The sequence below is a fragment of the Xenia sp. Carnegie-2017 genome, unplaced genomic scaffold (assembly GCF_021976095.1).
Source record: "Xenia sp. Carnegie-2017 unplaced genomic scaffold, XeniaSp_v1 HiC_scaffold_56, whole genome shotgun sequence".
NCBI lineage: Eukaryota > Metazoa > Cnidaria > Anthozoa > Malacalcyonacea > Xeniidae > Xenia > Xenia sp. Carnegie-2017.
This window is the reverse complement of record NW_025813522.1, coordinates 252,771-277,439: the sequence shown is the minus strand read 5'-3', so window position 1 is coordinate 277,439 and position 24,669 is coordinate 252,771. Positions and strand designations below refer to the sequence as shown.

At 36.5% G+C, this 24,669-nt stretch overlaps 1 protein-coding gene and 2 long non-coding RNA genes across 5 annotated transcripts; 1 reads left to right on the top strand and 2 right to left on the bottom strand.

Annotated features, from left to right (window-relative positions):
• The first annotated feature begins 6,923 nt into the window (after positions 1-6,923).
• Positions 6,924-7,895, top strand: LOC124456574. The gene is made up of 3 exons (XR_006952335.1): positions 6,924-7,119; positions 7,187-7,534; positions 7,618-7,895. It is a non-coding gene; the product is annotated as an uncharacterized LOC124456574 (long non-coding RNA).
• A 3,883-nt stretch (positions 7,896-11,778) lies between these two features.
• Positions 11,779-13,814, bottom strand: LOC124456575. Of its 2 annotated transcripts, XR_006952337.1 has the most exons (4): positions 13,753-13,814; positions 13,019-13,105; positions 12,253-12,254; positions 11,779-12,209 (listed from the first exon to the last, which is right to left on the bottom strand). It is a non-coding gene; the product is annotated as an uncharacterized LOC124456575 (long non-coding RNA). The 2 variants fall into 2 exon arrangements; XR_006952336.1 differs by lacking the exon at positions 12,253-12,254 and having other exon boundaries at positions 13,023-13,105.
• A 5,272-nt stretch (positions 13,815-19,086) lies between these two features.
• Positions 19,087-24,668, bottom strand: LOC124456571. 2 transcript variants are annotated; one of them, XM_047006990.1, is made up of 5 exons: positions 24,615-24,668; positions 24,170-24,264; positions 20,967-21,106; positions 19,693-19,899; positions 19,087-19,526 (listed from the first exon to the last, which is right to left on the bottom strand). In XM_047006990.1, the coding sequence occupies exons 1-4, from the start codon at positions 24,639-24,641 to the stop codon at positions 19,841-19,843; spliced, it is 321 nt and encodes a 106-aa protein (XP_046862946.1). In that variant the 5' UTR covers positions 24,642-24,668; the 3' UTR covers positions 19,087-19,526; positions 19,693-19,840. The 2 variants fall into 2 exon arrangements, with proteins under 2 accessions (XP_046862946.1, XP_046862945.1); XM_047006989.1 differs by lacking the exons at positions 20,967-21,106; positions 24,170-24,264; positions 24,615-24,668 and having other exon boundaries at positions 19,693-19,837.
• Position 24,669: the final 1 nt, after the last annotated feature.

Sequence of the window (24,669 nt, the reverse complement as noted above, 5' to 3'; positions counted from 1 at the left end):
AGCTATGTTTTTAGTGGATACGGATACGTGGATACGCAGTGACGAGTTTAAAGAACGAGGCATAAGATAAAGGACTAGTACCTGAAGCTATGTTTTTAGTGGATAATAATACGCAGTGACGAGTTTAAAGAACGAGGCACTAGTAAAGTTATGAAGCAATACGCTAGATACCAGTGCACACCTGAAGCTATGTTTTTAGTGGATACGGATACGTGGATACGCAGTGACGAGTTTAAAGAACGAGGCATAAGATAAGAGGACTAGTACCTATATAAAGAAAAAAGCACGCTACCAGTGACAGGCATAAGATAAGAGGACTAGTATCTATATAAAGAAGTTAGTTGAAGCTATGTTTTTAGTGGATACGCGGATACGTGGATACGCAGTGACGAGTTTAAAGAACGAGGCAGGACTAGTACCTATAAAGAAAGTTAGTTGAAGCTATGTTTTTTAGTGGATACGCGGATACGTGGATACGCAGTGACGAGTTTAAAGAACGAGGCATAAGATAAGAGGACTAGTACCTATATAAAGAAAGTTAGTTGAAGCTATATTTTTTAAAGATTGATTCTAAAAAGCAATTACAAACATATTTGCAAAGAAAATGATTAAGAATATATAGTGGCACTTGTTAGGAATACGAATTTATAAAATTGTCATAAATTTAAAACGCAAATGCGAATGAAAACGCGAACATTATGATAAGTTCAAATATTCTTGACTGACCAGTTGTTGATTACTTATCAACTGCCGAATGCTTTGGGAAATGGACCTATGACATGGCTTACGGTAGTTTTCCTCAAAACCATACTTGGAACATAATACATCACTAGGCCATTCTATGAACTGATTGGGTGCTTTCTTTACAAACACAAGGGTTGGTTTTGACGATCTAGCAACTCTTAGCGTGATGATTTGGCCATAGTTTGCCTTTAACTGCTCTACTGCATTGGTAAATTCGTGTTGCGATATTCCTCTAGCCAAACGAGGACCACTTTGCGTAAATGAGCGGAAGGTAACTAAAGGACCAGGAAAGGTCAAAATGCCTGATTTCACGTTCATCATGCTTGGTTGTGCTCTTTCATCATCACAAATATCATTGGTGATGGACTTTATGAACTGGAAAATAAAATAAAAACGAAAGCCAGTCAGGTTATTTGTTTGTTTGACGCGACAATTAAGTACAGACAAATGATTAGTTATTAAAATTTTAATTTTTACCTCGCACAAGACGAATTTTTAGCTCTCAAGATGTTCCACAAACAGCTTTGCTTTTTCGAACGTCTCTTTTGAAATTACCGAAGGGATGATGATGTCATGACCAGCCAACACACACTCTAAACTTTTCTCGAGGACATGTAACGCAGTAGCGATTCTTGGGAGAAGATCTAACTTCTTAGATTTAGGGGGTGAGAATCCTCCAGCGATGATAGCCTCGTTGATTTCCGCCGTAAGGGTATCCCTTTCTTTATTCAATAAGCATTCGGCTTGTTCATGCAAAGTGTATTGAACTTGATTAAATTTATGGAAATGAAGAATTGCACAGTAAAGTTCATCAAAACTGTCAATGGCCTCGGTTTCTAGATATGAGATAGACTGCTTAATATCCGTTGAATGTGGGCACAGAGCTAATGGGACCGAAATTAAAAACCGATCGATCAATCCTTGACCCTTGTCCATTCTTGCCAAAAGTTTGGCAGCATTTGGTAATTGGGTGCTTCCGAGAACAGTAAAAGGCGTATTTCGATCAATTTCTCTTGTCTCCTCTGTTGCATAATGAAATGATACTCTTTCGCCAGAAAAAAGTTTACACATCAACATAGCATCACCGGAGCACGTTTCGTCATCTGATTTTAGCAGTTTGTTGAGCACATCGTAAACTTCAGGGGAAACGATAAATCCACTGCCAAATTTTGATAAGTGTTTTACCAAGCCTGAAGAAGTTGTGCGATCAAGAAGACAATTTTTGATTTCATCTTCCATTATTTTCTGCATTGGTTTGATACACGCATGTTCAACAGCAGCTGATTTGCCTGTACCAGGGTAGCCAACAAAAATGAAATAAAGATTAGTGGGTTGCACATGATTCATCGCTAAGATTGTTGCTTTGGCTTTGGCGAGTAAGAACGACACAGTGGCGAGAATTGCTGGAATAAAATAACCAACGCAGCTACTGACACTTGTAGCTTTGTGCTTGATAAGGCTTAGAAGATTTTCTTGCATAAGTGATCCGTAATCAAACGACATAGCTGAAAGGCGTTGTTGCATACGTGACCATGTTTTTTCATGTTGACGTCCAATTTTGGTGACTGGATTGAGCGTTGCCATAATTTTGAAGAGGATCGAGTTGTTAACGTAAGAACAAAATCACTGAACATGTGTGTACAGGAGTTGAGTGTTATATATCGAAGCGTGCACGAGAAGTAAAATTGATACTGTTGAAAGGGCAATCACAGTTTGACAGGCAATGATTAATTACTTTTCCTGTGACGTGAGAAAGCAGTTGAGATGTAATTTGAAGCCAACAATAAATTGCTGGTCTATCAAATGTTTCACTGACTAGTTATGTTAGTCATATATATGACATGCGATTTATTTGGTGCGATTTCCTGGTTAAAAACTAGCGAAGAGTAATGGGTGTTTCGAAAATGAGTTTGACAGAAAAGACCATAATAAAAGCCTGAAATACAAAAATGTACCTGATATAAATGCATGTCATAATCCATAAAACTCTTTGATAATTCATAAAAACTCACATACACTAGAGAAAATTAGCGTTTTCAAGTTTATTGAAATTCTCGCAAACATAGCCCGTCTGTTAATTTAGCAGATTTCTTTAACCTAAATTTATTGTTTATTCATGGCGCATGAAATATTTTAGTGGACAATAGATGTGAAGTCAATGCTTATAGTACTTATAATTTTCTTTCCTTGCCATTTAAATACAAATATTTTTCAAAATGAAGATCATAGTAAAACCACTTTGTGCTATTTTCTTCCATTGTTTGGAGAATCCACTTCACTTGCATGCTCCGCTTTTTTGTTTTCGTTTTGTTCCAGAAAGTCGATGTAACTATCCATTCGTAAGTTAAATGTGGAGAACACCCGTTTCCCAATAAGAATAAAGTTAACTTGAATGTATCCAAATCTTGAAGTGGCTTTTTCCAGAATATTGTGGTCATTTCTTTCGGCCATGAAGGAATATTGTAGAAAGCATTCCGTCAATTAATCTTGAAAGCTGGAGTCTTTTTCAACAATTTGGTGGTATGAACTGTGGATAGTATAATTTTCGAAACGTGTGAAGGGAATATCACCCCACTCCATTCTTCTGTACAACAAGAATAGCGATAGGCAATGTAATAATAAATGCGCTTTCAAAACTCTCCAAATTTAAAATTTCATCAAAGAATTTTGTTGTTTTTCGATACCATTGGATAGTTAGTGTATCATAGGAATTTTGCAATGTGTGAGGCGATGTCTTTGAATAACTTTAACAGGTAGTTGAATAATGACTCATTTAAGGAAGTTATGTAATAGGAGCGTCATATAATTTGTAATATGATTGTTGCCTACAAATGCTAGCAAAGGAAATAGCCAGCAATAAGCAGATTAATACCATGAAATACGCAAAATGTATGGCGCTGAGGAAAAGAAAAATGTTGGGATTCAAGTAGCGGCAAGGAAGGGAAAAGCAAAAGAAATTCAAACAGATTTATCATTGCTACAATGCGAAAGTGTTGCAACGCAATGCGGCGAATGGATAGGAAGTTACAACGAAAAGCAAACCAAGGAAATGTTTATTGGACATACGACAAGCTTATAGACGGCGTACTTACCAGTAGAAATTGTGTGATAAGTTGGCTAATGGAAAGGAAGTTGATCGCTAGTAATCGGCTATGCCCTCGTTGTGATAGCGTTATGAAATTGGTCGAGTGTGATGATAGGTCGGACGGTTGTAAATGGGAATGTAGAAAGCAAATAGGAGGTAAACGACATAAGATTGAGTTATCTATTCGGAAAGGTAGTTGGTTTGAGGGCAGTAATTTAACGTTGGAAGAAGTTCTCAAGTTGACATATTGGTGGTGTAGAGATGTTAAACAGGAAACAATGAGATTTGAGGTAGATGTTAGTGGAAATACAGTAGTTGATTGGGACCGTTTTTGTAGGGAAATTTGCGAGTTGAACTATTTTGAATGCAGAGAGAAAATCGGTGGTCCAGGTGTAAGGGTGCAAATTGATGAGAGCAAATTTGGGAAACGAAAATATCATAGAGGACATAGGGTAGAAGGACAATGGGTATTTGGGGGTATAGAAGAGGGCAGGAGAAAGAGTTTTATGTTTGCAGTAGAAGACAGGAGTGAGAGAACGTTGTTGCCGCATATCGGACTGTTGGAAGGCCTATTTAAATCTAGAGAAACACGGTTACAAGCACTTGCAAGTGAACCATTCAGTGGAATTCGTGAACAAAAATGGAGATCACACAAATAAAATTGAAGGACATTGGCGCCAGGCCAAGGTAAAGTTTCCACCATTTGGCATACGAAAATATATGTTCTCGTCGTATCTGGCAGAATTTCTGTGGAGATACGAAAATAAAGGCAAAGACTTATTCGAAGTTTTTTTGGAAGATGCTAATGAAAATATATGGGAACTTTGAATGAAAGAATAAAAGAATAAGATTGTAAGATGTAAATATACGTTAAAGTTGAAGCGATTAGAAATTCAGCAACATCAAGTCAATTTAAAGAAAATATATATATAAGTTTCCAGATGGCGTGTTGTATGTAAAGCCTGTTGAAGGGCCATTTATATTCTTGGCCTGTACATATGGCTCTGCCTATGTTAAAAATTAAATATAAGATTTTGATGACTGCATATCGGCATATCCAGTATAAATTGACTTCGCAGTGACGTTGAATTTTCTTGTATTCATTATCACTGACCGCATAACCGTGTATGGACTACAAACCGTAGCCCGCACTGTTAACTGCTGACCGCGCATCCGCGTATCCATTAAAAATTGGATTTGTAGTAAGTGGACGGGTATTCTATAATCTAGCCTTACCTTGATTTTCATCAAAAAATTGCTTGCCGAATCCCAAATACACACATACATTTTCCTCACTCTTGCCTCAGGAGGGAGTGGGAAATTGTGAAATTTTCGGAAAAGCGGTCAATTTCGGTAAATCTCAGCGGCAACGGACGAAATCCGCCATTTTTTTTACAACATGCGATATCTAAGGCCGCGCTTGAGATAGCCGCTCCAGTTATTATAGAACTCAATGATCGTGACTAAAACGGTTAGCACTATTTTCCACCCAGCAAACCACCCTTTACTTTACACAATCGGAAATAAATTTAAGATGGCGGCTAATGGGAAAGAACCAAAAGCTAAAAGGAAACCATGCATGCACTGGTGCTAGGTCGTTTTGAGATGGCGAGTAATTTTATATTTTTATAATACAGTTTTTAATATCAACATATGAAAATATTTACAGATAAATGTTACAGTTTAAATTTTCATGCAACCACCTTAAGTTATAAACTTATAATCCAGGCTGGAAAACATGTCGTTTTTCGACGATTGTGTAAAATATTATATAAAATATTATATTGTGTAAAATATTAGATTGTGTAAAATATTATATTGTGTAAAATATTATATTTCAAAGTAAAGGGCGGTTTGCTGGGTGGAAAATAGTGCTAACCGACTAAAACACCACACGAGTACATACGAGTAACATACGAGTACATACGAGTGACATACGATTACATACGAGTGACATACGACTATTTTCTGGTCAACAAATGAGAAACAACACAATTTCTTCAATACATTGATATTTGCGTTTATTTTTCCTTGTATTTAGTGGACTTTCGGGCAACTATTCCATGGATTTAAATGCTGAAAAGGTATTTTACTTTTATACTACATTCATTTGTATGTTTTAGTTGAATTTGTTATAGATATTTTGTCGATGCGATTTGCCAGTATTTGAGCGCTTTTTGAAATACTTTCACCTAGGAAATACATATTTATGAAAGCGATTAAATAAACAATATGTACTCGTGTGGTGTTTTAGTCACGATCATGATTAAACATGGCGAGTAAACCATGCATCATATTGTATTGGTTGTATTGCAAAAAATTGATTTGCGCTAGACTAAATTATCTCTCAGGTTACAATTAATAAGGCAAATGAGCTTCACAAAAAGCAGTCTATAAGAAAGTGACACAAATCAAACAAGAAATCATGCCGTGTTTTTATTTCAACCTAAAGAACAAAATCAGAATTGTGAATTGTCTTAAAATATTTAAGCAAACAAAACTTTAAAGGGGTTATATCACGTATTTTAGCCCCCCTTTTTTATTAGCTAAATTGAAAGACCTTATTTCAGTGATTTTAAATCTGCAATTATAATTGAAATTGGATTGGTGAAAGTGATTTTATGGACGTTCAAAGTCACGATTTTCAGCATTTTTTTTGCGAACTTTTTGATCGGTATGCTAATGAGTTGTGACGTAGATAGTTGAACACATATATCAACATGGCGTATTCTACTAGTAATCTTAATAAGAAACGCGGAGGAAAACGTTGTGTTGCTGGCGGACCTAATCAAATTAGTTGCGCCAATGATTCAAAACAGAAGGAATGTCGATGCATCTGTTTCCTAAAAAGAAACAGCCGCAAAGACATAGAAAATGGGTAAATTTTGTGCGTAAACATAGACCGGGTTTGAGGCTTCCTCTACCTCGTGTCTGTGTTCTGCGCATTTTGAAGATTCTTGTTTTGATCTTAATTTGAGCGTGCAAGTCAAGCTCAAAAGAAGGTTGAAGAAAGATGCTATCCCAACCATTGACGTGGCTGGGATTCCTGAACCATTACAGGACGAAATAACCGATCGAAAGCGCAGACAAGTATGGAGCTGAGCATGTTGAAGTATGCACTGGGGAAGCAAACGATTCGCCATTTGAAGAAGAACTACATGCAGTTGGTGAAGATATTTGTGAATCCCAGTCTCCATGTAAATCGTGCCATCGTCTTAAGAAAAAACTTACATCTTTACAAAAGACTTTAAGCTGGTATAAAAGACTTTAAGCTGCACTTTATCCGTGCTGTAAGTATGGGATAATGGTATTGTTTACAATTATTTTAGGATGTAATGATCTGCATTTTTTCCTTAGTGGAACAGCAAAGACAGCAGTTACAAGACCTAACAGATGATGCAGATCAAATATTAAATAGCTCTGGGAATAAAAGTACTCGCAAATGTACTAAATGCAAAGCTCCAATGAAAGGACATCCTCGAGGTCAATGCTTCACTGAAAAAGAATAAATTGAAGTTGGTAGATGATAGGGCAGTGGTCAGACATTGCTTGGAGCCTGTCTGGAATGGAGAAGTAAGGCACCTCTTTCCCACCACCAGCCTGAGCGTTCACCTTAGGCAAGTGATAGTACCCTCTAGCCTCCTTATCTGGGCACTGATATACACACCTTTCCTGATGATTACAGTATTAATATAACATTGAATGGTATGTATACTTGTCAGATTGAAGATGACTAACTCACTCGATTGTGCAATTAATTAATTTTCATGAATAATTTTTTATTGTAGTTTAATGCTCAACATGCCCTTTGTGGATGCAGTGCACTCAAGTGTGAAGACCTTATAAGATAAGTTCATGTGGCTTGCTATTTTCCATTTTTACATTTATGCTATGATTTAATTCCATATAATTTTTCTTTTTTTTCCCAGACTGACATTGAAGAAAAGATTTTCTTTACCGTATAGTGCATCCATGTATCTCCTATTTGGTTTTCATCTAGGCATATTTCCTGACCATTCTAAACTCAGCAAAGAAGGCCAACAGTCTCTACAGTGCACAAGTTAAAGACCTTTCCATCATCGCCCCTCTGATGGTATGTAACCTTTGTGTTACCACTTGGATATGCTTTCTGAATAAAGTGGTAAACACAAGCAGGTAAAGGCCGAGTATTCTCCCATCCCATAGACCCACAAAACCATCGCATCAACCATCTGTATGCCACAGCTCTCAAGTACCTGAAGTAAATAAAAAGGTTGGACTAATTATTGTTGATGAAACAATGTTGATGATAACATTGTTTCTCATACAATTTACAATGTTACATATTTAATGATTGTGATGCTTGGCGGCGATAAGCACGTCCATTCCTATCTCTCAATAGTGGCCCGACGTTTTCAAGGACAGCCTCATGAACTAAAGGCCCAAATTTGGCATGCTGCAATCGAATGTCATTTTCTGCAAAGCTGGTCCTATTTCCTTACAGCATCTGTACTCTAATGCGCCTTCTAACAAATCGGTATGACAGCATTGACAATTACACCTGAAACGTGGGAGCATTGTGGTTTATAAAGTAACTTTATGTATATTACAAACAGGAGAAAACAACAACTTACCATTCACCGAGTGGAATTACGCCATCACTTCGTTGTTCTAAGGTCGCAGGAGAATTCCATCGGGATCATCTGGAGTATGCACTTCATCACCATCTCCTGCGAGCGGTTCATCGTCATATGCGAAGTCGTTTAAATGCTCGACATAACCCACGGATTCCGAGCTCGAATCAGATACGCATTCAGACATCGAATTCGAATTATCTGAGCACTGATTTGAAGCCATACTTTCCGGACAACTTGTTTTTTAATATTTTATTGAAAATACTGTCATTATTTGTTTTAAGACAAGAAAACGACAACAAAATCACCTTCTATAATATAATATTATATTGACGGAAACAGACGTGTTCAACTATCTACGTCACAAGTATCAATATGGCGTCGTAAAAAATTCGCAAAAAGTACCCGACTTTGGAGGCAAAATTAAGGAACTTATGTTTATCTGTTTAAGTCCAGCGACATGTCATAGTTCTTCAAATAATCCAAATTATCAATTAAGCTAATAAAAAAGGGGTCTAAAATTCGTGATATAACCCCTTTAAGCTTTTGACAAATTTGAAACTTTTTCAACAGGAACCATATGGCTTTTCAAAGTCAAAAAACTTTTCAAGGTTAAAATCTGTTCAAATGTCCACAATGTTTACATCAACCATGTGGCTTTTTACAGAATCATATTTTACAAAATCAAATTTAAGCTCCGGTTAACATGATTTAATTGTTATTGGCCGAGTTCTAAATGACAATATGCAAATTTTTGTAAAATGTGCTTTGAAAACTGTTCATCCAATTATTCCATTTTGAAATTAGCATAATTATACATACATACAGTGTTACTTCTTGCATCTACTTCTATAAATTGATTTATATGACAATTTGAAAATAAAAGATGACACAATTAGCTTGTCTTTATGCAATGACAAAGTATACAAGTTGTTGCGGTTTCTTGCTGTATTTTTATTTTTACCATTCATTATTGTATTGTTTATGGCAGATGATAAATGATGGAAAACACGCAATAGCAGTTTCCAAACTGTTTTACCTTACTTGGTGGAGGGGCAGCACTTCCCTTGCGATAGTAACTCCTAGTTTAATACACTTGACTCATCTTACAAGTGTAGCAAAGTGAAACCGAAAACCACGACAGTAAATCGCGTATAAGTAGCAAGCATTTCAACTGTAAAGACAATTTAGACAAAAGATTACATTGACATTGTTTAGAACAGAAAAATTTAAACTGATTTTGCTCAGAGAATGATCCAAAAAAATTTTGTTCGGTAAAATGCTTAGGCAAGCGGCGCTTGCATGACCGCAGGCCACTGCTGGTTTTACAAACATATGATAGTGCTTCTGTCATGTCTGGCCATATCAATGGTGTTCAAGCATTGGTTCGACAAGAGTATCCTTTTGCTCATTTTGTTCATTGTGCAGCTCATAGATTGAACCTGGTCCTATGCCAGTCAGCCTCATCAATTTCTCCTGTTAAAATCTTTTTTATTAATATAGCTACATTCAGCACATTTACAAGCAATGCCCCATAAAGAAAAGCTTTTCTCACATCTAACAACCTTGAGTTTCCTGCCCCTGGTGAAACAAGATGGTATTATCGCTCTAGATTAATCAATGTATTGCACAAAACTATGAAAACTTTTAGATATTTTTGAGGGGTACTTGAACAACCAGCTGGGTGGGATGATGAGTCATTAAGTAAAATAAGTGGCATACTGCATTATCTTGATAGCTTTTCTTTGTTTTCTAGTGTGTGTTTTTACAGGATTTTAGAACAGTCCACAATTTTGTATTCCATTCTTCAAAATAGGGAAACCCATTTTAACTATGGCATAAGCAAGATTGACAATTTCAAGCAGTTTATTGTGTCACTTCGCACAGATCAAGCTTTCACCGAGTTTTACCAAACTGCACTAGAAAAGTAGGCCCACCAGCAACCAGAGCAGATAGTAGATACAATTACAAACAGCTTTATTTTGAGATTATTGATTCCATTAAAGGCATGTTATGAACGATTTCAAGATATTAATCAGTTCGAGTTTTAGACCTTGTAAATCCTAAACTATTTACTACATGGAAGGGCATAGTTCCACAGGAGAAGATCAATCTTCTCAAAGATAAGTATAGTCCTCTTTTGACATCCAAACTTTGGAGAGTCAACTTTCCTTCATTTACAACGACAAGGGCTTTCACAAAGAGTGCAGTAATGAGGTTCTTAAATACATCTTCAAATTTAATCTCCAGTCGAGTTTAGGTCAAGTGGTAAATTTGTTAAAATTGAATGGTGTGTTGGCAGTGGCAAGTGCTTCAGTAGAGAGGTCGTTTTCTTGCTTAAAAAGGGTAAAAAGCTATTTAAGAAATAGAATGGGTCAAGGTCGGCTTAGCTCTTTGTGTAGAATATCTATTCACAAAGATATCATTGAAAAGAAAGAGGAATCAGAGGTGTTGCATGACGAGGTGGTTGAAAAATTTGTAGAAAAACCCAGCAGGCTGGCCTTTCTTTATAAATGATGAGTATAGTATGTGTTTTGATATTTGTTCGTATAACACATGGTACTTCATTGAGAAAATTAAGCATAACTTTAAAGAATAAAGCCATCCCTGTACTTGCCCCAATCTAAACAAGTTTAAACTAACAATTAGAATGCTAAGAAAATCTCTCTCTATGCACTGTAGAAGTGTCGTATACTATATTATTTTTGTGCTAATACAAATTTCTTCTGTTTATGCAGGGCAGTGATGAGTAAATTATGTTTTAGAGGACAATTGTCTCCTGCGTAACGTTTCTCTGAGCCACCTTTAGTACCTTTTTAACTAGTTGCAGTTTCAACGATTGCCACATTAAGAATGCAGCTAACAAAAATGGGTTTTTATAAATTATTTTACAACAAATAATTCGCCCTCGAAATCGCAGGAAATGCTGTTTCCAAAGCTCTGGATTTCAAAATTTTCCGGGGGAGCATGCCCCCGGACCCCCCTAGTGGGGTCGCGCCGGAGGCGCGAGATGGATTGGCGGGAATGACTATTTTTCCTAGCTACGCCACTGGTTATAATACAAAAAATGATTGATATTTCAATTTATTAATACATGATATTGTGTATAATCCACTTCGACTGTTATCCGCGTAACATTTATAGCTGAGCGCAGATGCAACAGATGGCTGACATGAATCCCAAATATCACAATATTCTTGTCGAATTTCCTGTTCATCTTTGTACGAATAAATAGCAAAACGACTTATCAAATAGCTTAGTATTGAAGTATTTGTGACACAACGGTGTCTTTTTATGTTAAATAGTTAAATAACTAAAACAATTTCGACATGAATGTTTTTTTTTCATGTTTAGCAAATAGTATTTATTTATTGCGAATTTTATTGGTATCTTTATTGATTTATGCCTGAATATCAATACTTGAAGTAACCAATTGTTATTGTTATTGTTATTATTAACTATTGCTATTATTACTACTCAAGTTTTGAATAAGTTTCTTGTGCACTTCCAACATTTCCGTTTTGTGCTTCAAGACTTCAGCAGTATGAGCTATCTCATTTTCAAGTCCCTGGAGATTTTTCTGTGCTTCCTCGAGTTCTTCGCGAACGCCCTCAAACGCTTTTCGACATGATCGCGGCCAAGCCTTAGATAGCCATTACACGCCTCTAACTGGCCGGTGTGATCTTCTTGCTGCTTCAAAACTTGCTTCAATTCAGTCATGGTTACAGTATCCATGTCGCAGCGACCTTTAAGGGTTGTGATCTCGCCTAGTCGAAAATTAAACGACATGGTCATGTTTTCAACAACAACAGCTTCCAGAGGAAGCAAATCTTGAATTCTTTGACAAAGAGCTCTCGATGAGCTAACATTGAAATAAAAAATTTATTAACACGATCAGGAGTGTTTTTAACGATTTTTACGGGCGAGAACACAAAAGAAAACCATCAAAACCTCGTGAATAAATAGACAACCACGTCTAACTCATTACTTCTTTGCGGATGTAGATCGTCCAGAGTCCTGAGAAGGACTATTGGTGTTGATGTTGACTGACGTTTTGAAAACCTTAGCGGTAGTCATCTTCAGAATCAAGTCACTTACACGATACAAATACAGAAACGCTTTATATGGATAACATTTATCAAATTCGTGATTTCGTGTTACATCGTGGCGAATTTTCTTACCTGCTTTCGCGATTGACAGAGGCTTAACTAGAACGTTAAATGAGGGGTAAATATTCTTATAGTCAGTTTCGCTCGAATGATTTCTTTTGAAATTCAATTTAATTTCATCAGTAGGGCACAACGGAATATATGAATGTCAACACCCCCACACACAATTAACGTTCTAGTTACGCCTCTGGCGATCGCTGCAGATCTGCGACAATGCAACTAAAAGTGTTTAAGCCTGGCCCTCACTGGTGACATAAGGATAAGCATAAATGTGTCCTCACTTTCAAACTGCAATAAACACAATTATCAATAAAAATAACAAGAAAAAAGAGTTTCGACAATCTTGTGCGTATGTAGCATGAATAAAACATCGCACAGAATAGAGAAAATCTTAACGTACAATTTACTAACCTCTTCTTTCGCCTCAAGCTTTCTACTCAAGTTTTGAATAAGTTTCTTGTGCACTTCCAACATTTCCTTTTTCTCCTTCAAGACTTCCTCAAAATAGAAAGCCATTCATATAAAAGCCATTCAATGAAATAGAAATGAGAATGAAATAGCCATTTTTTCGCCCAGAGTCCTGAGAGGACTATTGGTGTTGATGTTGACTGACGTTTTGAAAACCTTAGCGGTAGTCATCTTCAGAATCAAGTCACTTACACGATACAAATACAGAAACGCTTTATATGGATAACATTTATCAAATTCGTGATATCGTGTTACATCGTGGCGAATTTTCTTACCTGCTTTCGCGATTGACAGAGGCTTAACTAGAACGTTAAATGAGGGGTAAATATTCTTATAGTCAGTTTCGCCCGACAGATTTCTTTTGAAATTCAATTTAATTTCATCAGTAGGGCACAACGGAATATATGAATGTGAACACACCTACACACAATTAACGTTCTAGCTACGCCTCTGGCGATCGCTGCAGATCTGCGACAATGCAACTAAAAGTGTTTAAGCCTGGCCCTCACTGGTGACATAAGGATAAGCATAAATGTGTCCTCACTTTCAAACTGCAATAAGCACAATTATCAATAAAAATAACAAGAACAAAGAGTTTTGACAATCTTGTGCGTATGCAGCATGAATAAAACATCGCACAGAATAGAAAAATCTAAACGTACAATTTACTAACCTCTTCTTTCGCCTCAAGCTTTCTACTCAAGTTTTGAATAAGTTTCTTGTGCACTTCCAACATTTCCTTTTCTCCTTCAAGACTTCAGCATAGAAAAGCTATCTCATTTTCAAGTCCCTGAGATTTTCTGTGCCCGAGGGTTTTTCGCGAACGCCCTTCAAACGCTTTTCGATGTTGATTTGAAAACCTTAGCGGATCACCAGAACACGCCTCTAACGATACGATGTGATCTTCTTGCTATCAAAACTTGCTTCAATTCAGTCATGGTTGTTACATCATGTCGCAGCGACCTTTAAGGGTTGTGATCTCGACCTTTAAAGGTTAAATATTTTATTGCAGTTTCGGTGAGAACACTTTATTTATCAATTTCACCAGTGAGGGCCACGGCAAACACTTTTAGTTCTAGTTACGATCTGGCGATCGCTGCAGATCTGCGACAATGCGACTAAAAGTGTTTAAGCCTGTTCACATTGACATAATATTCCATTGTGTCCTCACTTTCAAACTGCAATAAGACAATTATCAATAAAAATAACAAGAAAAGAGTTTTGACAATCTTGTTATGCAGCATGAATAAAACATCGCACAGAATAGAAAAATCTAACGTGATAAATGTTATCCATCAAGCTTTCTGTATTTTATCGTGTGAATGAGTTTCTTGTGCACTTCCAACATTTCCTTTTCTCCTTCTCAGGACTTGGACTCTCATTTTCAAGTCCCTGAGATTTTTCTGTGCTTCCTCGAGTTCTTCGCGAACGCCCTTCAAACGCTTTCTTTGTGTCCTTAGATCGCCATTACACGCCTCTAACTGGTCGATGTGCTTCTTGTTTCAAAACTTGCTTCAATTCGTTCTGTATCCATGTCGCAGCGACCTTTAAGGGTTGTGATCTCGCCTAGTCGAAAATTAAACGACTAGGTCAAATCACAAAAAGGTCGCTGCGACATGGAGAACTCGATGAGCTGAATTGAAGCAAGTTTTCGAAGATCATCGGAGTTAAGTGTAATGGCGATTTAACTTCATCGAAAACCATTAAACGTTCGCGAAGAACTCGACAACCAGAAAAATCTCATTACTTGAATGAGATATCCATAGTCCTGAGTCAGGTGTTGAGTGACAGACTTTTGAAAACTTGGTAGAAATCTTCAATTAGTAAATTGTACGTTAGATTTTCTCATTCTGTGGATGTTTATTCATGCTACACGTACACGAATTGTCAAAACCTTTTTTCTTATTTATTGATAGGTTTATTGAGTTTAAGTGAGGACAATTTATGCTTATCTTATGTCACCAGTGAGGCCAGGCTTAAACACTTTTAGTCGCATTGTCGCAGATTCAGCATCGCCAGGGCAACTAGAACGTTAATTGTGTGTGGTGTTCACATTCATATTCCGTTGTGCCCTACAATGCAATTAAATTGAATTTCAAAAGAAATCATTCTGCGACTGACTATAAGATATTTACCCTCATTTAACGTTCTAGCTGTCAATAAGCACAAAATTCGCCACGATGTAACACGAAATCACGAATTTGATAAATGTTATCCATATAAAGCGTTTCTGTATTTGGATCGTGTAAGTGACATGACTGAAGATGACTAGCTAAGGTTTTGAAAACGTGATCACATCGACCAATAGTCCTTCTCAGGACTCTGGGCGAAAAATGGCTATTTGAAGGGCGTTTCTTTCATTGAAGCACAGAAAATCTCCAGGACTTGAAAATGAGATAATAATGCTGAAGTCTTGAAGCAGAAACGGAAATGTTGGAAGTGCACAAGAAACTTATTTAAAACTTGAGTAGAAAGCTTGAGGCGAAAGAAGAGGTTAGTAAATTGTACGTTTAGATTTTCTCTATTCTGTGCGATGTTTTATTCATGCTGCATACGCACAAGATTGTCAAAACTCTTTGTTCTTTTATTTTTATTGATAATTGTGCTTATTGCAGTTTGAAAGTGAGGGCACATTTATTCTTATCCTTATGTCACCAGTGAGAGCCAGGCTTAAACACTTTTAGTTGCATTGTCGCAGATCTGCAGCGATCGCCAAAGGCGTAACTAGAACGTTAATTGTGTGTGGGGGTGTTCACATTCATATATTCCGTTGTGCCCTACTGATGAAAATAAATTGAATTTCAAAAGAAATCTGTCGGGCGAAACTGACTATAAGAATATTTACCCCTCATTTAACGTTCTAGTTTAGCCTCTGTCAATCGCGAAAGCAGGTAAGAAAATTCGCCACGATGTAACACGATATCACGAATTTGATAAATGTTATCCATATAAAGCGTTTCTGTATTTGTATCGTGTAAGTGACTTGATTCTGAAGATGACTACCGCTAAGGTTTTCAAAACGTCAGTCAACATCAACACCAATAGTCCTTCTCAGGACTCTGGACGATCTACATCCGCAAAGAAGTAATGAGTTAGACGTGGTTGTCTATTTATTCACGAGGTTTTAATGGTTTTCTTTTGTGTTCTCGCCCGTAAAAATCGTTAAAAACACTCCTGATCGTGTTGCTGTTTTCGGGTTTTTGCGTCCTTAACCTTAAAAATTTCAGCGAAATCTGTCGGTAAACCTTGGCAAATGTCTAGGAAGATTCCGCCATTTAAGTTTTTGTGTTTGCAGTTGTCACATAAAAAATTACGTCACTTACATACATCTTTTGCTGACGGCAAGACATTGAGAATTATGTGTATTCTCATAGTCAATCACAATCGAGTTTTAGTTACCTTCGTTGTAGAATGAATATAAATGATATACAAAGCAGTTTATATTCTATACAACATATAAAATATATATTTTCCGGAACTTTTTGAAAAAGCTCACAGATAGTTTGGAAGAAAACACAAGCAACAGTTGAAAGGCTAAACATTGCATTAAAACGATAATGGAAACTACTGGACCTTGGACTGGGAATGGATTTCTTGGAGATAGTAGTTTTCGTTGTTATCGCTTTTATGAGAACGAGGTACTTCTAGTGACTCGAGTAACTGCTTTTAAAATTCACGATAAGTCATGGGCTTGCGGGCTGATATTTTTTGGGTGGCGATCCGGGTATTTTATCCCCAATTTCTCGACTTTTTGTTCTTTCTAGTACAGTTTCTAGTTAATCGCTATAGTTAAAAATTACTTGCAACGCTGTTACTTGTTTAATTAAAGTGAATAGTTATGCGTAACCGAATATTTTAGGTAGCTGATGAACGGATGAAAAACAGTTCTTTGGACACAGAACATCGTGATGATATGGTGGATGTCATTGGCATTGGAAACCTGAAGGAAAAGCATGGTAGAGAAGGCTATGTAAGAGTATGTTATATGCAACGTAATTATCATTTTCTTTGGTGTAACAACATAATAAGGCATGCGCACAGCGAAGTCCATGTGAATTTTTCATTTTGCATAGTTTTTCATCTAATAAGTCGACTGCATTGACTTTCTTCAAAAACGCTATTTAGTACAAACATCCTTTATAAGCTCAAACGTTTAATAAACGCTTATAGTCGATGACATCAGATAACGAAAGACGACGTTTTTCATCACTGACTAAAGTTCAAAGAAACATAAAAGGTTTATTGAGCTTATAAACGTTTATTAGTTTTATAAGCTCGTGTATATAAGAGAGCCTTTCTTAAATAAAAGTGCTTTATTATTCACATTACACCTTGGAAGCCCACGTTGGAACAGCGTCCATGCAAGGCTTTCCACAAGGCTATTTAAGTATCACAGGCTTGCATTTTCGCTACAAGTATTTCCATTTTACACCCATTTTCATCAGTGTAATCTAACTTTAAACAGTTTAAATATTCACGTAGTAATCGATCTGAGTAATTGCTTTCCTCCGGTAACAAACAACGGACTTTCATAGGCTCACCATCATATTTCATTAATGGTACTCCTTCATTATTTTCTGCCATCACAAGTTCTGTAAAGTGTCCATGGTGATAGCCAATCGGAAGAGGAATTTTGATACAATCTACGGAGTCAGCCAACAGTGGTAAGTATATGCCACCAAGGTCTACACCAGCAATTTGGACATCACAGTCACCATGATGAGAATGGTGACATAATACAAGAATAGGTCTTCGAAGAACATTAGCTAAAGCAAATATATGAATCCCCTCAATACAGTTTTTACTGTCTTGAGGGGATTCATATATTGCTTAAGCCTCATTTCCACCTATCGCACGAATCAACTCGCAGCTCGCTGCGAGAACTCGCAAACTCGCAACTAGTATTTTTTCTGACCTAGCAGATAGTTCAGATTTTTCAACTATTTTTTTCTCGCAGCTATGTCAAATAAAAATTCACCAATGAAAGAAAGGCTACTGATCACGTGGCATCGTTTTTAGGATATTGTTATTTTCCCCATTTTTTTTCAAAAAACAAACTACAAATGTCGGATACACAACGAAACGAAAGATGGAGCGATAAAAAGATCGAACTTTTAATCGAAACAGTAAGAAAATTTCACGTTTTGTACATGGTTAAAAGCCGTGGATACAGAGGCAAAACACAAAAAGAAAATGCATGGCAATGTGTGGCAAACGAAGTTGAACTACCAGGTCAGTCCGAAAACACTAAAAAATGCTATAGAATTGCTAAAGAACAGTATAATTTTTAATTATTTTTCTATTTTGTCTTCAAAGTTCCATGATGTCAAGCGAAATGGAAAGGATTAAGAGATACTTTTTCAGAAAATGTAAGAAATCAGAATTTACCTTCACGTTCTGGAACAGGAAAAGAAATAAGATGGAAATGGTTTAGAAGCATAGATTTCATCAGGAAACCATATTGCACAGAGCCACTTCAAGCAACCTCAGTTGCAACCAAAGCAGTGAAAAACTTCATGAAATTGATGAGGAAGATATTGTTACGAGTGATTCAAATGAAATTGAGAAACACAGCATTGGAGCACTAACATCAACTCAATTACAGAGAAAACAAGAGAGGGTTGGAGTTAAGTCCAGTTGGAAGAAAAAATTGAAGCACTCCCCATAAAAGAAAAACTTCTGTGGATCGAAAAATTGACCTAGAAATATTAAAATTTTGAAAGCAGATGAAAAGAATGGCAATGCCTGTGGAAACCAAAGCAATTCAGTAGAGGATGATTGTATGGCATATAGTAAATATGTTGGAGTCACATTAAGCAAGTTTGATAATTATCACAAATCATTAGCCAAAATGAAGATAGCACAAGTGGAATCCAGTTTGACAAATTTTTCACAAGTCCTTGACCAAAAAGACAAAGAATAAATCAACTATATCATAAACTGTCTTAAAACATTGTTATAAAGTTGAATTTCTTTGTAAATGATTATGTAATTGTAAAGAGAGCTGTTTTACTGTTTGTACATGTTATATTCTATATATTTGCTTTCAGCTTTGGTTTTAAGAAACAAGACAAGGTTTTTTTCCAAACTATATTAACATAAACTACATCTAATTTAATAAAATTTACTTAAAATGTCACTTGCCTTAAAAAAAAAAACTGAGTTTACATTAGCAATAGTTAAACTTGTAAGAATGAAAAATACCCATGCAATAAGGAAAAGAATGTTGAAAGAATAAATCATAGTCATTCAAGGTTCCCATTAAAAGATATATGATTTTGCTGCCATGGAACTTCACCCTCTGGTTTTATGAAATACTCTTTAAATTGATCTCGTACTTCCGAGGCATCTTTCTTATAAAAATTTGAGCCTTGTCTCCCAATTGACTTTAAGCCTTGTGCATTCTCCACAGAGGCTCTCCATGAGCCCAATAAAATTTTTCCATTTCTAAAATAAGGGGATAAAGATAATAATTCTCTTGCAAATGAAATCTCTTCTCAAATTTGTCTAAGAAGTCAAGAAAATTTCACATCAGTTTGAGTTCATCAAAATTGATTCATTAAAATTTTTGAATTATGGTATTCTTGAAAAAAATTAAGGAATCTAATCATACCTGTCCTCACTGTCCACAAAACCATGGGGTAAATAATGTCTAGAACATGCTGGTTGTTTTGCCTCCGACTTTATCAGGAAATTATGAAGTGCAACTACAGCCATGGTAATCCTCTCAACTTTCATAGGTTTGGCAATAATTTCCCTTCTCAATATTCGAAATCTTGAGGCAGCAATGCCAAATGCATTTTCAACAACTCTTCTGGCCCTGGAAGGCGATAGTTGAAAATTTGATCATGTTGTGGTAGAAATTTGCCAGGGCAGGGACGCATCAGATTTTTCATCAATGGAAATGCTTCATCACACACCTCCATCACTATGACGACCATTATCGCCAATGTCAACTAATATGAATGAATAGTCTGCTGCAGCAATAGCCATGAGAACAATGCTATGCCAGTGTTTATAATTATAGTACAAACTCCTGATCCTGCTGGTGCTTGTATTTTTATGTGCTTGCCATCAATGGCCCCACAACAATTAGGGAAGTTCCAGATTCTTTTGAATTCATCAGCTATTTTTAACCACTCATACGGTGAACTGGGAGCTTTCAAATATCCTTTTTGACAAAAGAGCATTCCAAATTGCCAAACAGGTATTCGAAATAATTCTGTGTACAGTTGTCACTCCTATTCTATAACTGAAAGACAAACTTCGTGGGCTGTCTCCTGATGCTAAATAGCGAAGTGTCAACGCTAATCGTTGTTCTGAACAAATGACATCACGACTTTTATCGCTCTTTCCTTCTGACTGTACTCAAGATGAGGGAAAGAGTCGTACCAGGATGCATTAAATTTGTTAGGTCTATTTTTGGCTTTTGTTTCATTTACAGGTAAAGACTTCAATCTAGGTTGACAGGGTCCTTGTTGCATGAGAAACGTTCTTTGATCGTCATTCATATCTCGTGGCTTTTCGCTTGGATCACGAGAAGTAATTTTAGTGCTTTCTTCTAAAACTAGGCACTAATTTCAATTTCATCTCGCTGTGCTTTGTTGATGACAATTGAACAATTTTTTACAAGTTTCACAGACAAATCTTGTATTTTTTTTTTGCTATGTGCTTCACTTTTTATGAAAAGCGCTTCGCGTTTACGTGTCTATCATTATCTATTATCGCTTCATTAAGAATATTCTCACACTGATGAAAAAGTTGTGATAGAACTCTTAACTGTCCTGCACAAGTGATCCATTTATTTCCCCTCTTATATCTGAAGCTGAGCATTGACTTAAAGGAGCTATAGACATACTGACTGGTTGATAATAGCAATTGACTTACCGTGTAAATCTTTAATACTACTTCTGTAAATAATTTCTGGGTAACCTACTGGTCCCATCATTTTTTGGATATTAAATTTGATAAGAACTCTCTTCTTGGTTATCTGAATCACAGTTTGATGACTTTTCACTTTGTGCAGCCTAAACGTATAAAGACATTGTAAAAAAGACACATCCAGTAAATTAAATACAAAAATCAGCTTTTAACAGATGGATAAATGACAATTGAAAGATTCGTATTAAAAAAGATTCGTATTTTTATTCTGAACAATCAAAAGACCAATGAAATAAGTATTACATGATTTAATCTTAACGTCTACCTCTTCATTTGAACTATCATCACTCAGCAAATGATATAACATTAAAATTATATATTATTACAAATAAATATACTCTTTTAAAACAAATAAAGTCAATTCATATTAAAAGTCGTTTCATGCTCAAGTTTTAAAAAGTTAGATGAGTCTTACTTTCTGAGCACGTATTTTTATGATTCGGACAACGGACAACAAATAAGGCAATAAATTAATATTATTTAACAATAATATAATAAACTAATGCCTAAAACGATGCCACGTGATCAGTAGCCTTTCTTTCATTGGTGAATTTTTATTTGACATAGCTGTGAGAAAAAAATAGTTGAAAAATCTGAACTATCTGCTAGGTCATAAAAAATACTAGTTGCGAGTCTGCGAGTTCTCGCAGCGAGCTGCGAGTTGATTCGTGCGATAGGTGGAAATGAGGCTGTTAGCCTCATTTCGCAAGAAGACGCAAGAAGACGCAAGAAGACCTAACGCAAGAAGACCAAACGCTTTTGAACGTTTGGTCTTCACTCTATTGCTCTACACCAAAATCCACTGGTACACCAATGGATTTTGGTGTCGAGCAATGGAGTAAAGACTGGAAGAAAACAGTCGCTGTTCCAAAATAAAGCTATCGCTGTCGCTATAAGTCGCTATCGCTGTTTTGATTCATATATTAGCTAAAGCCTCATTTCCACCTATCGCACGAATCAACTCGCAGCTCGCTGCGAGAACTGGCAATTGTTCGTGTCTGTTTCGAGTACTCGTTGTTTGATAACTGTTTTTCAGCGAGCTAAGAAAAAAAATGGCGGACGCTTAAGGAGTGAAGAATGAGTCCTTTGACTAGAAAGCAAACAATTCTTTTACTCTATTTGCGAAGTCGAAGAAGACAGCGTGAAAAATGCCGCAAACGTTTTGGATCAGGCCGATATTCCAAAGAGATCTCAACATAGCGAATTTTCACTTTAGTGAAGGAATTACGAGATGGAGACAACGAAGGTTATTTCCACTATTTTAGGATGTCACCTGATCAATTCGATTACTTACATGGCCTTGTAGGCTCCCTTGTATGCTCCTTTGTATGCTCGTTATTTCCAAGTGGACCAGGACGAGAAAAAGTGATCCAGCATGGATAAATGGTGTACGATCATGGAAGAAAATGAGGAGTGTTGGTGCAAACAAGAAAGGAAAACTTCATAAACACTTCAGTAGCAAGTCCCATCAAGCTGCTCTGGCTGACTTTGCTCCTTTCTCAATAACATCTGCCCATTTTGATGTGATGATGAAAAGAACAAGGAAATTATGTTGATTCTACTTGATGTGGCTCGCACTCTGGCAAGGCAGTCATTGGCGTTCAGAGGAGGAGGCGATGACAAGGACGGAAATTTCATTCAGATTGTAAATCTTCTCTCAAGACATTGTCCTGTTCTCAAGCTGTGGCTGGACGATCAGCACCTCAAGCCATACAGTACAACATATACAAGCTCAGAGGCACAAAATGAGATGCTTCATTTGCTGGCTCAACCTGTGAGGATGAAATTCGTGCTGAAATTAAGTCAGCCGGTGTATTTTCTGTGTCTGCAGACACTACACCTGATATATCGAATCAAGACAAGCTTATCGTTGCTGTAAGATATGTCAACCAAATGGGCATCCCATGCGAGAGACTGGTTGAAATGAAAGAGACCCTTGATAAAACTGGTGCTGGAACGGCTAAAGATGTCATAAAATCTTTAATGGAAAATGAAATCGATATAGATATGCTTGCATTTCAAACATACGATTTCAAAACATCAATGTCTGGACGACTAAATGGTGCTCAAAAAGTGTCGCAAGAAATTTTAAAACGACAAGTGCCTTACATCCCGTGCCAGGGACATCGGTCTAATACATTCAACGAGCATTGTTGCAAACATAGCTCAATAATTACATCAATGTACGACGCTCTAGAAGACGTATATGTGTTTTTTATCAAAAGCACAAAAAGAAATAAAATTATAGAAGAAAGTTGCAAAGATGTTGAAAACAATTTAAAGTTTCGAAACTTCTCAAAGACGAGATGGGTTTATAATTCTGAGTCCATTGATGCTGTCTGGAGAAGTTATGAGGTAATACCAAATGCTATTGTGAAAGTTATCAATGCTCGAGATGTAGAATCAAAAGTAAAAGCTAAAGGCGATGGAATAAAAAAGAAATTTTTAGTTTCGACTTTCTTTTGCTCTTATGTTCATGCGAATCATAATGACAAAACCAAAATCCTAACCAAACAACTGCAGGAGGAGCTAAATATAGTAGATGCACTTAACCTGATTGATGCTACAGTAAAAAACCTTAGACAAATTCGAAGTGACGAGAACGGATTAGACTCGAAGATAGAGGCAATGGTTGCATTTGGAACCAAAGTAGGAATAGACGTAATGGCAGAATACACTCGTCATCATCGATCAAGAAAGCCACCCAAACGAATTGGCGAGTATTCCGAAATAACAACAGAAATATCATTTAAAGATTTCTACCGAAAGGAAATGTACTTGGTTCTAGACTCACTTATCACCGAGTATACCGATAACATTAAAGATTGCATCGACAAAATAAAACCTCTTGGAGAGCTTACAGCTGCCGCTAGAAAGGCCGATGGCTGAAACAGTCAATGAAATTTGTAGTCTTTTTCCACAGGCGGTAAAAGATGTTGATGCAGAAATACTGCTGTTGGAGTTGGAAACTTTCAATAATATTGTGTCATCACAACTTAAATCAGAACCTAAATCCCTTCAAGACGTTGCGTTATTTGCTTTCAAACACAAAAACGTCTTTCCAACAGTGTGCAAGGCGTATCGACTATTGCTGACCGCTCCAGTGTCCGTGGCAAATAATGTGGATAAGATTAAGTTGAAATTATTACCTTGTGAAATAAACTCCATCAATAAGATTTGATACAACCCTTGGGTCTGTGTTGTATTCTTGAAGAACCTTGATATCACATGGTTTGGCTGTGATCTTGAAAAGATACCATGGGACAAACGTTGATACAAAAGATATCACAGGATACACGAGGATAAAAGATATCATGGGGATAAATGATGATACAAAAGATATCACGGGGATAAATAATGATACAAAAGATATCACGGGGATAAATAATGATACAAAAGATATCACGGGGATAAATAATGATACAAAAGATATCACGGGGATAAATAATGATACAAAAGATATCACAGGGATAAATAATGATAAAACATACGTATCATGGGATAAACGATGATACTATAGATACTATAGGATAAACAACGACATCAAGGGATAAACGACTTTAATACTAACTGATGATATCTGAACAGGTATACCAGAGCTATTGAATATCTCGACGCCATTTAATCCAACGTAATACTGGTCACCCCA